The sequence below is a fragment of the Plasmopara halstedii genome (assembly GCF_900000015.1).
Source record: "Plasmopara halstedii genome assembly, contig: Scaffold_323, whole genome shotgun sequence".
In the NCBI taxonomy this organism is placed as follows: domain Eukaryota; phylum Oomycota; class Peronosporomycetes; order Peronosporales; family Peronosporaceae; genus Plasmopara; species Plasmopara halstedii.
The window spans coordinates 1,148,036-1,162,651 of record NW_020187244.1 but is presented as its reverse complement, the minus strand read 5'-3'; the positions used below and the strand labels follow the sequence as shown (position 1 = coordinate 1,162,651).

Genomic DNA, 14,616 nt, shown 5'->3' with positions numbered 1-14,616 from the left:
CACTCCGTGCTCAGAACCAGTTGCTGGTTCAGTTTCTGGGTGGCCGAGGGCCCGTGGGGTTCGCTCTGGCGCCAACGCTTCTGCGTTCACTTGCGCCGGATCCGGGTACGGCATAAGCAAACCCACGTAAAACACCGGATTGGTGCGCATCCGTTTTGGAAGGTTTAACGTGTACGCTAGGCCCCGCCTGGCCACAACCTTAAATGGTCCGATAAACGATGGACGAACCTTCGTCCTGAAGATAACAGAGGCTGCATATGTAGGAAGGTTTTTAGATTTTAATAAAACCAGGTCTCCGACCCTGAAGATTCTCACTATGCCTTTTTCTTTTCATCTGCATATCGTTCTATAGGCGCAGAACGGTGTGTAGCCAGTCGACGAATGCAATGCATTGTTCAGCGCAAACTCGACGAGTGGCAACTTGGCGCTCCAGCGCCTCGGCGTCTCAGCGCAAACGCCGCGAAGAACGTCTTCGATAGTAATTTATTTAATTTCTAAATTTAATAATTGACGCGATTCTTTCGGTTTGACCATCGGTCTGCAAATGATCCGCTGTCGACATATCTAACTTGGATCTGAGCACCTTAAAGATTGTTGACCAGAACTTTTTACGTGAACCGGGGGTCTCTATCAGTGACAATCGACTCTGCGATTCCGTGTTGTCGAAAAACACGATCTACATACAGCGTTGCTGTACCGACTCCATCGATGGTGTCTGGCACCGTCGACAAATGAGCCATCATGCTTAACCGGTCGACGAATACCACGACACCCGTGTTGCCCGCCGAATCTTTCGGCAGGCCAAACACAAAGTCCAAAGTCATGGATTGCCAGCACCCAGTGGGTACCGGTAAGCTGGCAAGCGGCGCAGCTGCATTTGGAGAGGGTTTCCCCCTTTGACACGTCTCACATGTGCGCACATAGGGGGTTCGTCCATTTCTACAGCTTGAGCCACCATAGTGGTGACTCACAGAGTTGTTCGTTTTCTCACGACCACTGAATGGCGTGTCGGGAGCCTCATCAGAGGAGGCAGTAATTTTCATCATGAGGAACCAGATTTGTGGTAATGAAAGTTGGTGATAATACTTTGATGCTTCGATGATTCTTATAATTTGTATTTTAAGATTAAAACAAGTGATCATGTTTTGTGGGAACGCTCTATGATGTTTTCATCAGTCACAAAGCAATGATACTCCGAAATCGCTGCGCAAATGGCCACATATAGCAAGATCGGCATTGCTTGCTCTACTGAGCTCGCCTGACTCTACCATCGACAGATGCGTGCGCCCACAGCTTTCCACTTGGACTATTCATTCTAACTTATTGCATGTTTCGACGAGTACGACCCGACGTTTTCGATTGTTTCGGTTGGGCTGGAAAATCCAGTCGACACCACCATCTCGGTGACTAACCTTGACACATCCAATGTCTGGATGCTCTCAATCCTTACGAATGTTTGCCAGATTCATAAAAAAAGCAGGACGACATAATCGTGCCATTCCTGGTTCAGTCCATGAATGATCGCTCTCATTACAGATATATCCACGTCCTTGTTCCAGTACTTGCTCTCACGAAGGAAAACGCTTTCTCGTGCTCAATCTCCACATCTTGAACTTACAAATCACATCTTTCCGTATTGCAAGCTCGAACCAAATGGCCATTTCTACAACCATTACGATTAATACTAATAAATTTTGGCGGCCACTTCGCATTGGGTGGAGCCAAAAACGGAATAATCCTCTTCGACACATTTGTGCAGTCTTCTGCATATCCTTCATATGATTTACTTACAGACATACTTCTGTTGGTGCTTCTGCAATGCATCTCCACCTTCTTCCACACCTCATCTTGAAATTCATCAAGAAACACTCATAGAAGACATTAAATGGAATGCCTTACACAGCATTTTGCCGTGAAGAAGAAAAAAATTGCGTGCGCGACCATATCCTCAAACGACTTGTAGTCATCAGACACAGCGTTGAAATTCTCGTGCATAGAAAACTTTGTTGCTTTTGCAAAGACGCACTTGGTCGAGTAACGCTTATCAATTGTGTAGTTGTAGTAGCTTGGAAAGGCTTTCCCACCCAAGATCGCCAGATGCAACAGCACGTCTTTGTTGATGGGCAGAAAACAGCATTCAGGGAACCATGGCCTAGAATTTGTCACCAATGCATTATTCCCTGCAAACATATCCTTTACTTCGTCGTCAATGAGATTCGCATAATGCAAATGCTTTCCGATGGCCCCCACTTCCAGTTGAGTCTTCTTTCTCAGTGACTCTTCTTAGTTTTCTCCCCAAGCGACAACATTTGAATGCGATATCGCCATTAGCTGCGCACTTTTTCCCAGCTTCGAGTTCAAATCGCTTTTCCTTCGTGTGCTTTCAGACTGACATATGCAAAGGCATCGTCTAGCAAGCGGCAAAGCTCGACCTCGCTTGTTTCAACCACAAATTATACTAATCGTTCCATTAAAAACCTTGCGAATTATGCACGAGAATACATCACAATGTCTTGTACAACAGGTTATTTTGCCACAAGCTTCTGCCACGTTTGTTGGTCTTCCAATGTATTCAGCACTAATTGATAGCTGGGAAATACGGGAACAAGCGTCATCCATCAGTGCCAAACGACGGAGCTGTGCTTTACTTGCTCCATTAAAGTTCGTGATCTTAGAGTCTGTGCCCATGACGATGACCACAAGACCGCATGCACGAAACACATTGCGTTAGAAGGCAGACGTATTCATGCCTCCCGCCTCAATATTCTCGTTGGGACGCATTTCATCCAGTACGAAGAACGGCAAGACTTTCTTCTCTGCCTTCATTTTGTTAATCAGAGCGAAAACAATTTCCCGCTTGTATGGCTTTACGTTAAATCTCGTCGCATTGTCAAACCAAATCATTTGTTGAGCACTTTGATGCTCCGCAGAGCTGCAATACTTGAGTAATGCGCATATGAAGCCATAGGTCCACAGCAGATCATTCTGATAAATGCTTGAAACGCAGTTCAGCACAGACTCAGTAGCTTTTTTCTTTGGAGTGTCTTTTTGAACCACAACATCGAACGCGTTCGATATTTGGGTAAAATTGCGATAGAGACGTTGAGATTGGGATCCAACTGATGTGTCCATCCAGTAATACCAAGGTCGCCATCCACCCAATGCAAATGCTAGTTGCGATTTTCCAATACCTGATAACCCTTCCACGCAGATGAACGGGATTGGGGTCTCGTTCCCGTCAGAGAGCTCGTCGATTTTGTCCAAAATGTGCGCACAATAATTTCGGCATTTGTCTTGAATAAGACGTCCACGATGTTGATAGTACGTCAACTCTTGCCGAAATCCCTCTGTGTCTTGGCCTTCTACAACTGTGACGGAAATTTGGGTTGATTCTGCTGCTAGGTTGCCATTAATGATGCGGCTCCTCGGGTTGCAGCAAGTGCATCTGCTTTTTCGGTAGGAACCACTACCAATACATGAACAGGGACCTTTTTCGCCTAAATATCCTCCACCGTGACTCGAAAGTAAACGTCATTCTCCGATAAAACAACTAGGTTCAGCAGCGCCTCCACAACGTCCAATAGCTCAATATAAATTATGTCACTAACACCATTTTTCACCTCATTCTCAGTCAGCCACGATTCGCCATTCTTCGCGAGATGTAGCTCTAATTGATCCGCATCGAACGCCTCCAATTTCTTTTTCTTGATGGTCTTCTTTAAGTGGCCCACCGACTGGCTAGACAGAGAACGCGCTTCCTTTCACACCACGGATCGCGTACTCAGTCAATCCATCAAATTAAAAGGTATAAATCTACATGGGTGTTGTTGCATCTAATTGGCTGAAATATGAGACGTGGCAACTCCACAGTTGAAAAGCTATTCTGCGTTGGGGATTCTCCGTAGTGGATGCGAGTGAGTATGCTGACTAATTGATGGAAGTGCAAGAAGTTTGACTATTCGACCGGCTGTTTCTCGCCAAGAAGGGTGACGCGTGGCTGACTGAAAACCAATACATTGATCAAAAATTAATTCCAATCATCTTTTAGCAATTTACTAAGTGAAAATTATTAATGCGATTCCAAATGTATCCAAACTTTAGAGACCTAAATGATAGATAACGGTCTTATTTCTCAGAGTAACAGCAGCGATATATAAATTTTCGTTCTATACATAGCACAAAATTTTAATAGAGTCTTTAGCATTATATCGTAGTATGATATACAGTACTTCATCGTCAACTTGAAGCTTTCCAGCATGGCAAAAGTTATGTCTTAAATGTTTATACTAGATCATCAAGCAAATCTACTCACGTCTTTCCATCAAATATCCTTAAGCACATTGTACTAGATAGCTATAATTAAGCAGCCAATCACTTTACACAAAGGGGGCGCAATCTGCTCATATGGTTTAAGGGGCAAATTCAGTAGTACATTGCCACTAATTCCGGTCTGGAAGCCTGTTTCTATGCTTCAATGTACTATGAAGAAATATTTCTGGAACGGCATCAGTTCCAAACATACATGAACTGTACGGAGAAAGACCTTTGTAACAATATCTGTCGCGATTCAAGTTATTTACTCTCCCAAATATCCACTGCTGTGACTTAAAAGTCCAGAATTTTAAAGAGCGGGACACAGTTGCTATTATACAGGCGATAATGGCCATCTATTTCATGTGGTATCAAAAATCATGGCGCTACACACAAGGAGAAGTGCAAGAGGAAATACAATATGCTCTCGTGGCACAATATGTCCGTCGCGTGTCTTATTGAAGCAATATCCTTTTCGGATGAACATTAGTACACGAGTATTACTGTCATAAGACTTGTATGTAATCACGAAAAGGCAACTTCAGTAATCACAGCTGAGTATTTCTTTTAAACCAATCAGATATCATATGACCGTTTTTTCTCACGGGCAACGCGCCATTTGTTTCCTCCCTTCATTTACGCATTTAAGACAACTAGCTCAGATTACGAAAGGTCTTCATCGCTTCCCCTTGTTTGAAATATTTCATTCTTCTGCAGTCTCTATTATCCCAGACGGACAAATTTATTAACTAAAGTTTGACATCCAGAAGCGCGACACGCCGTTTCAACTGGTCATTTACCACCACTAAACGACACGCGATCATACAACCAGACCGTGAACCTCTTTCTTCTGTTCATGGGCCGTGAGCCGTCTCTTTGAAAAAATCATCTCTTATATTCTCCTTCTCTTACGATGCCTATAACCAACAACAATCAACCCACATTTACGTCTGAACCGCTAGCACGGCCGACGTCGCCCCCACACGCGTTTCATGTAGACGATGATGCGTCCGGTGATTTAGGTGACAACAATAACGAGTTTCCTCAAGCCGAACAGATTCTCGTAAGTCACTTACGCTTTGCACATGCTCTTCGCAAGAATGATGCGGCCATGATATTGCAATATTTATCCAAGGATGTGACGCTTATATCGATGGACGGCGCAGTCCACGAAGGCCAGTCGGCTGTGCTCGCGTATCTCGTGGGTCCCCGCATGACAAAAGTGAGTGCAAATCTTCATATTAAAGGCTGTCCGTCGCGTTCGGGAGTGTGCCAGTCGACATTTATTTACGAGCATGGCATCGTTTTCAAGGATCCGTTGTTCATGGAAGTGTTGGAGTGGAAGCCTCAGAACGCAACGATCATTCGAATCACGCATTTTGCGCTTCCAAATGCAAAAAGTGGAAAGACGCCACACGATTTTAGTAGATCAATGCCACTTCGACTTTCGTTTGGAAATCGGATATCGGATGGCGATCCAAGTGAAGTTAATGAAGATTCAGATGGAAACGAGACAGGCGAATCAGAGAATTACAGAAATAGCGTTTCCGGACCTGTCAAAATGCGCTCTCGACGTCTTAAATCCAATAGTTCAGCTGATACGAACAACTCAAACATTACAGCGGATACAACAAGTTTACGACGTTCCAGTAGCAGTGGCAGCAATCGAAGTGGAGGGAACGAGGCTGCTATCCAGCCATTGACGTTTGGCTCGATGTCATCTTCAGGAATTCGAAAATCTGTGCCAATGCTTACACTTGTGGAGATTTCATGTAAAGGTTTGGTGCCTATTCGCAAGCGCAAGACGGTGAATCCTTTTGTACTAATGCGCTGTCCAGTAACCAATTGTGTTTGGAAGAGTCCGATCATGCGTCGAGATCCGAATCCTAAGTGGACTCATCTTCGATTTAAGGTTCCTACTCAAAATATCGCTGATGTGGTGGAAATTTCGTTGTGGGACCATACTTTCTTTCGTTCAGTGAAGGTGGCTGGAGCAGCCCTCGTCTTGTCTGATGTGCTCAAAAACTCGTCTGAGTTCTGTACTACAATTTGTCTGGAACGATTTGACGCAACTCGCTGTGCTGGTGAACCTCAGCATGTGTCAATGCAGCTTCGATTCGTGCAAACTGGCGGAAGTGATTCAGTTGTTCGCTCCTCTAATGAACCAGACCAAAATACCAATAAGTATGAGAATAAGCCGAGTCAGAGTAAGCTGACTATCCCTTCTGGCTCAACCTTTCGTTTAAAGTCGCTGGTACTGTTTCCGTTTGTGAACGGTCATGACACCAGCATATTGGCGATGGTTGTTCTGGCTGCTATTGTTGCGGCAGTTTTCTGGATGCTAATTCAGTGGCCGTAAATTACATTAAGTTAAGTCAAAACGAAAGAAAAACTTGCATGGTGATAAAGCGTATTGTAAATTAAAAATTGATTTCTTTATGATCGGTCTTTGACAACGATATATGTTAAGGTTGTGGAAATGCAGGAGTAAACTCGCTGTTAATCACGTTCGAAAGTGATGTAAATAAGTCGTTGCGAGCCCGCAAATCAGCCCAAGGCACCCATATCCAACCCTCACACTTTAACGGCTCCATGTTCCTTATAATTTGGTCGTCGTCTACTGTCGCCTGCATAAAGATCGTTATATAATGCTTGCCCTCGTCCTCCATTGGATCATTCGTCACTGTAGCAAACGAAACCTCCTTCAGGTCCAAATCTGTCAACGTACGAAATGGTTATAGCAAAAGCATGACAGACACACGATCCTTATCACACACCTGTTTCCTCTTTCAATTCCCGTAGTGCACACTCTTTCCAGCTTTCGAACATTTCCAAATGTCCACCCGGTAACGCAAATTTTCCTTCACCATGGGATCCTTTGCGTTGGCCGATGAGCACACAATTTGGATGTTTTCTCGACATAAGCAATACTCCTACACCCACGCGAACATGAGTTTTTTGTTCCTTCAAGTTAGCATACTCCTCCTGAAGCGTTTCCAAGCTACAGTGTAAAAATTAATCACCTAAAATGTTAAGCTTCAATTGCAATATTTCGTTAAGGTCAAAAGAGTCGCACCGGTTCGTCTCTGAAGTATCTTGCGTCTCAAGGAAGTCGATGACAGCATCCAAGTTTGACGTAGAACTAAGCTCGCTCCACTGACTAGCTTGACTGATCTGACTTAATTGGCTAACAGGTTCGGAAATTCCGTCGCCACAAGGTTGAGCACAAAAAATGTCTTCATTGTCTTCTTCTGCTACTATCGTTTCCTGTGGAGACGGGGACAGCGCGGACGTGACAACATCGACTACAATGGTATCTGATGCAGAGGACGTAGCCTGAACTATGCTTTGTGTAGACTGGCTGTTCGACTGAGCTGTACTATCAGTAACAACAATTGCGATCCATATAAAAGTATGTAGTTGACGTACCTCGCTGACACTAAGTTGACTGGAGCACAGTAACGAATCATCTTTTTCTATATATCTCATTAAAAGCACCTTCATCTTGGCATTCTCTCGGGCCTACAGAATTGTTGCCTCGTTCAAATAAATGACTATTAAGTACGTTACTGCGAATTACCATGAGTACAACTTTGCGCTTGGCTTCCAGCAGTGCCAGATGACAAGCATTTAAATCATTTTCAGCATCATGTAGCGTACGCCGCTTCTTCTTTGGCGCCTTGTCGATCGGAATGGGAGGAGGAAGAAGGCTCATAGTTTTTAAAAGTTTTACCAAATTTTCGTCTTACTAGAGTATACATTTTAATAGTAAATGGCAAATGTCAATGTTTTTCTCAATCATTGAACAGAATGGGCATTATAAATCACATTATTTGAGGGTTTATATACCGTAAGAAGTTTGATAGCGTCATACATGTATGTCACTTTCATGTTTACGTATGTGATTACGAATGCTTTGTTGGAGTAAAATGACTACGTAAACCATAAATGGGTAAGTACACTAATATGATACGTTCACATTTCGCGGGACCCAAAGTGAAGCTCCGGTGATACCCTAATGGAGTACATTACTCGTCGTGAATCTGGAATCGGTCAAACAAACACAAGGAGAATTCAGGAAGAAGTACGACGAGAAGTGGTAAAAGCCATGAGCGGGAGCTGTACTGCTGAGGGTTTATTGAAGGACTTCACGTCAATCTGGACGACAGTGCAGATTTCTTTTTGATGACACCAAAAACTACTGCTATATCATTACCCAACGTGTTGGCTCGATTTGTGGCAGTGCGTCAAAGCAAGGTAACTTAGAGCTTGTGTGGCTTGCACAGAAGATAAAAGTAAGCTCTCTCCCAACTGGAAGATCAGCAAGAATTCACCATCAAAAATTTACCCGGGTTTTGCCAAGTGCAATGGTGGATGGATGAGAGTGGTTCTCAGTTGTGGCTTGAAGTTATGTGGTAGCTTTTAAAGCGTATAATTTGGCGTCATTCTCATGAATGACAAATTCTAAGTGTCACTCAGTCCTATATGTGCAAAATCTTCATCTGAGGTTGAGACAATGCTCAGTGTCTACACTTGCATGCTTCAGCCATGCAAGAGGGATATATACAAGCTGCGTGGTTGATAACTCAAGAGGACGATATGCAAAGTGGTGACGAAGTTTGGTATCTGAGCGCAAAGGCATCGTCCGCTGGTTACAAATGGTAACACATAGAATGAATCTATCTAGTATCGTAAATCATTTATCGTACATTAATTCGATCGTAGATACCAATCAGTTAAAATCAAGATGGTAATTATATCATAATGGTATAAATCATAAGCCTAGATGGTATAGCTGTTGCTTGGTAGAGAACAAGCATACCGACACTCGATGCTTCGGCGAGAGGCAAAACATGCTTCAAATTCAGTGTTGATAAAAATTTGATACATCTATTATTAATACTTTCGAGCAAGTTAAGCACTTTTGCGTTAAACGACGATTGCAGTCTAGTATATGTGAATGCTTTCCATTCTACATGAACAGACAAACTTAGTGAGTATCTACGTTTTATGAGATTTAAACTACATTATAGAATACAAAATCGGCATGTCTCCCAATATTGCCATTTTGTTAAATCCTCGCTTAATCGAAGCTAATTTACCAACGAGTATTTAGCTCCCCATCCAGCGATATGACGGCAAACGATTTCCATCTTCATCTACTTGGCAATCACGATTAAGACACACCCAAATAAGGGCAAGCGTGGATTGCTTGACGCCGTCTTGAGACCGGATGAACACAGCGCCATTATGTCCACAATTAGGACATGCCACGTCATAATCGCGCTGCAACGTCGGGTCATCAATTACATCGCCCGGAAGCACATCTAGTTGTACTCTACAGTTGTATAAATGATATAGAAATAAAGTTCAGATGTGATCATACATAAAGAGAACTTGCAATCTTTAAACGTACCGTGTGTCTTTAACTAGCTCATTTACATAAATACAATTCTCCTCCACGTCTTCAGACTGCCCGCAATTACGGCATCGAAATACGAGGCGACGAATCTCGCGGTCTTGGCTTGGATACAGCATGTTATTGCTGAAAAATGATATAACAAAAGTAAACATGCAAGTTAGATAAGAAATAAATGGCATGTAACGTATGCATGCGCCGACTCTCTAAGCAACTCTCAAGTGAGAAGTTGTGGATGTAGCAGCGGTTCTTAGAGAGGATCAACGACAGAATCGAGTAAGCTCACCATTCGCGGCAAAAGCGCATTCCAGCGGTGGCCATCGTCACAAGTAAGTGTTTTTGTCAAATAAGTGCTATTTATTTATCAACCCCTATAATCAATAAAATATATTATATTAAGCACTAAGCCTAGATTACTACTTTGCAGTTGCGAATTAATCGCATAATGCCATGAGATCCGACGTGGATCTGGCTCAGCTTGCTCGTCTACAATTAAATACCTTCACTAGGGTCTCTAGCCACTAGATCACGTCATGAGTATGGCTTTAATCCACCCACAAGCTACGTCTGTTTGCTAAAAGTAGGCTTATAAATATAAACATGCCTATCGAAATTTTTCAAAACTTTTACGATACTTGTTCATGTTGAATAAACAAGCTAAGCTGGTGATCCTCGAAACGACATTACAGTGTGTGACTAGTCGGTCGTGACGATTGAGTTGAGATCTTAGAGCTTTAGATCGGACACACAGCTCTCCATAATAATATTATTGAACCGTAAAATGACTTTCGTTGGAATCTTCCGCTTTGCACTAATGACAAGTCTAGCACTACTTCGGATATGTACAATGACCTCATCAAATACTATTCAGCTTACAATGTCGAAGAATAAGGTTCCAAGTCAAGCTTTGAGTGCGTTACAAGATCGATCCCTTCAGACGAAAAGATATAACAAATCGTCAAGTGCAAATGTAGCAGAGACTGTTGAAACGGGTCTTCGCACTGCTTCTGGATCGCACACAATACAAGTGACTGTCGGTGGCCAGCGCCTTGAATTGATCGTTGATACGGGTAGTGGGAAGACAGCATTTGTTTGTGTTGGTTGTAATCAATGTGGTATTGAACGAAAGCACCATCCATTTGTCTTTTCAGAGAACACGACGTATTTAACTTGTGATCATTCGATGACTACTCCAACAAATGACAATGAACCATCGTGTGAAGGGTGTGAAAACAACAAATGCATGTACGGCCAATCATATGTTGAGGGGGATCGCTGGATAGCGTACAAGGCTTCTGACATTATGGAGCTTTCTTCTTCATTTCGAGCACGAATTGAATTTGGTTGTATCTATCAGCAATCTGGTGTGTTTCTAGAACAGCCTTCGGACGGCATAATGGGCTTTTCGCGACATCCGGATTCAATACATGAACAATTTTATCGACAACAAATTACTCGTTCACGCATTTTCTCGCAATGTCTAGCTGCAAATGGCGGGTTGCTTACAATCGGTGGAGTGGATCTAACTCACCATACAAAATTGGTGCGCTACACCCCACTTCGAAGTACTGGGTATCAGTACTGGACTGTGACCTTGCTTGCTGTATCGATTGGTAATGCTAGTAATATTGTGCGTGTGGACAATGAAGAGTACAATGCAGATCGTGGATGTGTACTTGACAGTGGAACAACCTATTTGTACATGCCTGAAAGTGTCAAGAAACCATTCCAACTCGCATGGTTCCGAGCTGTTGGGAGTTTCTTACATGTACCTTTGAGCGATACATTCTACACTTTGACTACTGATGAAGTTGCAGCATTTCCAGATATTTGCTTCTGGTTTATGAATGATGCGCACATTTGCCTTCCATCAAGCCGCTACTTTACTAAAATTGGGGACGATACCTTCACAGGCACCGTGTTTTTTACTTCAGGACCAAAAACAACCATATTAGGAGCTAGCGTGCTAGAAGGTCACGATATCATTTACGACACCGACAATCATCGTGTGGGAATGGCTGAGGCCATGTGTGATCAATCTCTTCAAGCTGAGGTTGAGCTCAGTCTTGATCCTGGTGGGGACAAGTTCCCAACAAACTTTGATTACTCGCAAGTCCCTGAGTGGATACTTGGTTGTGTCATTTTTTTGGCTATAGCTGGTCTGATAAATGTGATTTGGGTCGCAGCTGCAATCAACAACGAACCTCTGGAAAATGCCAATAAAAGTAGTACAGTCGATATATGCTGCGATTCGAGCGAGGACTTTTCCTTTTTCCTCATGGATGAACGCGACTAAAAAACGAACTTTCGAAAAGAAATGTGTTGTCTTTTATCCTAGAGCAACATCCATGACCATCATGACGACAAACCCTAGAATTGTACCAAACGTTGCTAGTTTTTGATTGCCGCTCTGGGTCGTCTCAGGTATTAAATCATCCACTACGACAAAAATCATAGCACCAGCAGCAAAAGATAGTGCATAGGGCAAAATTGGCTGGACATATAATACTGCCCCCGCTCCTATTAACTGTATCCATCCAACCACGACACAAACAGTCAGTATTTTTCTAATACCCTACATCTAACTACAATAAACGTACCCCTCCAATTGGCTCGACAAGTCCACTCGCTTGTCCCCACATAAATGCTTTAAATGCTGTCATGCCTTCTCTTTTTAATGGCATTGATACTGCTAAACCCTCTGGGAAATTTTGTAGACCTATGCCAATTGCCAAATTCACAGCATTGACATAAGTCGCGCTAGTACTATGGCCAATACTGCCAAATCCGACTCCCACTGCCATTCCTTCTGGTAAATTATGTAGCGTAATGGCAATTACCAACAGCAAAACTCGACGAAAACTGCTGAGATGTTGTAATAAAGGCTTTTCAAAGCTTTTCACTTCCTTCTTGTCGTTATAATCGTCATCTTTCTTCTTTTTCTTAAGCTCTGAATCGTTTCCACTCATAGACAGTGGAGATAGACCTAAATACTTTTCGAAAAAGGGGAGTACTCTTTCAGTCCCAAATAGCGTTAATGCACCGAGTATAAAGCCAACAGCAGCAGGTACAAACGACCAGCGGCCATTTGGACCGTATAGATCAGATTCTGCAGCGATCTCAATGGATGGAGCCAATAGCGACCAGTACGATGCAGCCAACATCACACCACCTGCAAAGCCGAGCATACCATCTAAGAGTTTTTGACTTGTAACTTGATCTTCGACATCTAATACAAATACCATGGCAGAACCGAGAGCAGTGAAGCCCCAGGTAAGAAGTGTGCCAAGAAGTGCTTGAACGACGGGATGCTGACCTTTAATCATAAGAATATTGAAGAAAGATACTACTCCGAAAGTATTACGTGCTTGTTGTAAAATGTAGTACAATACGGTAGTTTAATATATTTTTAAATGTACTATTTCAAGAGAATTTTGGCAAGATAAGAGCATTTTTTTAATATTCTCTTCAAGTCACGATAAATATCATCACTTTGCAATTATGAGAACTATGCTACATCTAAATACGCTGATACTGCTGCCGAGTGTATCCTCTCTCACGACGATGACGGTGCGCGTACACAGTGACTGCTAACATAAGGAAGGCACAACTAATGAAGAGAGAGATAGTAATACCTGATGCTGACTCCTTAGGATCCGTCGCTTGTGAGACAGTTGCTTGGGATTGTTGTGCCAACGCTTCATCATGATGACTATTTTTTTTATTTGTGTTGCTTGCAGATGTCAGAATTCCTCCAGCAGCTTCACGTTCAAATGGATCAGAAGGGTATGAGATCTTCGAACACTCGTCGCCATAAAGAAAACAGTCAAACAGGTGGAGACCGTGGAGTGGACGCACTGCTGGGACCATATGCCCAGCACCTTTGACAGTCTTAAAGGTAAGACCAAGTTCAAATTGTTGATGATACCCAGCTATTTGATCATCTGGACCAAGCCACGCACGCCAAGGCGATACTGGTTTAAGTGCAAGACCATAATCCTCTGTAATCCACCGCTGAGTACCCATAAAATTAACTACTGAATCCGAATCACCGCTGTAGATTAAAACTTTTAACCCGTTGCCAAGAAGTTTACGATATTTGTCCAACGTTGAGAATGTACGATCAAAGTTGTGTGAAATATACGACTGGCAATCGATCCACTTCATTGGCAGGTCTCCTTCAATATGTAGTGCCTCTTGTACATCCATTCGATTCAATAATGTCCTGGTGAAGTCACCAGCGCATGGACCCACAACTCCACGATGCGTCTTATATTTTGTACCCATTTTAGCAACGAGATGAGAGTGCAAGGCATTCCGCTGGTTGTTTCTCATGCGACACACATCGCCATAGATGTAATAATGATTAAACTCATCTGTATCTGCAGCTTCATGAGCTTTAATAACCGCTTCTTCACAATGCGACGTGCAATTAACATTCGTGAACATACACTGCGATATATTGTGCTCACAATAATCTAAAAGCGTCAGATAGTCTCCATGCGATATAAGAGCATGGGAGTAGTAGTACTCCATGTATGCATTGCCATCGATCTGCATATCCGTGAGGGGATTTCCGATAGCAAAACCTTTAAGATGAACCCCTTCGAGCGGATCGTCTACCAAACGCTCCACTAGAAAGGGGATGTACATACCAGCGTAACTCTCGCCGGCTAGATAAAAGTCACGACCTTGAAGCTCCGGATACTTGTTATAAAACTCACGAAGGAACAGCCGAAGTCGGTCTGATACAATGTTATCATTGTAATATCCAGCAGTAGTTTGAAGGGGTTTGCTAAAGCCGACGCCAGAGGGTGAATCCACCCAAACAATGTTGGCACGAGCGTTCCAGCCATACGGATTGAGTCCCACAGTACCATCCCGCT

The 14,616-nt window shown here is 43.1% G+C and overlaps 6 protein-coding genes across 6 annotated transcripts; 2 read left to right on the top strand and 4 right to left on the bottom strand.

Annotated features, from left to right (window-relative positions):
* Positions 1-5,224: 5,224 nt before the first annotated feature.
* On the top strand, positions 5,225-6,670 carry PHALS_08719 (C2 domain; the record flags this gene model as incomplete). Its single annotated transcript, XM_024724119.1, has 1 exon — positions 5,225-6,670. One exon carries the CDS (start codon positions 5,225-5,227, stop codon positions 6,668-6,670), a length of 1,446 nt encoding a protein of 481 aa, XP_024575028.1.
* A 106-nt stretch (positions 6,671-6,776) lies between these two features.
* PHALS_08718 (probable 8-oxo-dgtp diphosphatase nudt15-like) lies at positions 6,777-8,026 on the bottom strand (the record flags this gene model as incomplete). The annotated part of the gene is made up of 5 exons (XM_024724118.1): positions 6,777-7,027; positions 7,089-7,312; positions 7,388-7,680; positions 7,741-7,833; positions 7,892-8,026. 5 exons carry the CDS (start codon positions 8,024-8,026, stop codon positions 6,777-6,779), a joined length of 996 nt encoding a protein of 331 aa, XP_024575027.1.
* A 1,397-nt stretch (positions 8,027-9,423) lies between these two features.
* Positions 9,424-10,051, bottom strand: PHALS_08717 (rna polymerase ii 15kd; the record flags this gene model as incomplete). Its single annotated transcript, XM_024724117.1, has 3 exons — positions 9,424-9,649; positions 9,728-9,856; positions 10,017-10,051. 3 exons carry the CDS (start codon positions 10,049-10,051, stop codon positions 9,424-9,426), a joined length of 390 nt encoding a protein of 129 aa, XP_024575026.1.
* A 556-nt stretch (positions 10,052-10,607) lies between these two features.
* Positions 10,608-12,026, top strand: PHALS_08716 (aspartyl protease family; the record flags this gene model as incomplete). Its single annotated transcript, XM_024724116.1, has 1 exon — positions 10,608-12,026. One exon carries the CDS (start codon positions 10,608-10,610, stop codon positions 12,024-12,026), a length of 1,419 nt encoding a protein of 472 aa, XP_024575025.1.
* Positions 12,027-12,059: 33 nt separating this feature from the next.
* PHALS_08715 (zinc (zn2)-iron (fe2) permease family) lies at positions 12,060-13,056 on the bottom strand (the record flags this gene model as incomplete). Its single annotated transcript, XM_024724115.1, has 2 exons — positions 12,060-12,257; positions 12,331-13,056. The coding sequence occupies 2 exons, from the start codon at positions 13,054-13,056 to the stop codon at positions 12,060-12,062; spliced, it is 924 nt and encodes a 307-aa protein (XP_024575024.1).
* Positions 13,057-13,249: 193 nt separating this feature from the next.
* Positions 13,250-14,383, bottom strand: PHALS_08714 (serine protease family; the record flags this gene model as incomplete). The annotated part of the gene is made up of 1 exon (XM_024724113.1): positions 13,250-14,383. The coding sequence occupies one exon, from the start codon at positions 14,381-14,383 to the stop codon at positions 13,250-13,252; it is 1,134 nt and encodes a 377-aa protein (XP_024575023.1).
* Positions 14,384-14,616: the final 233 nt, after the last annotated feature.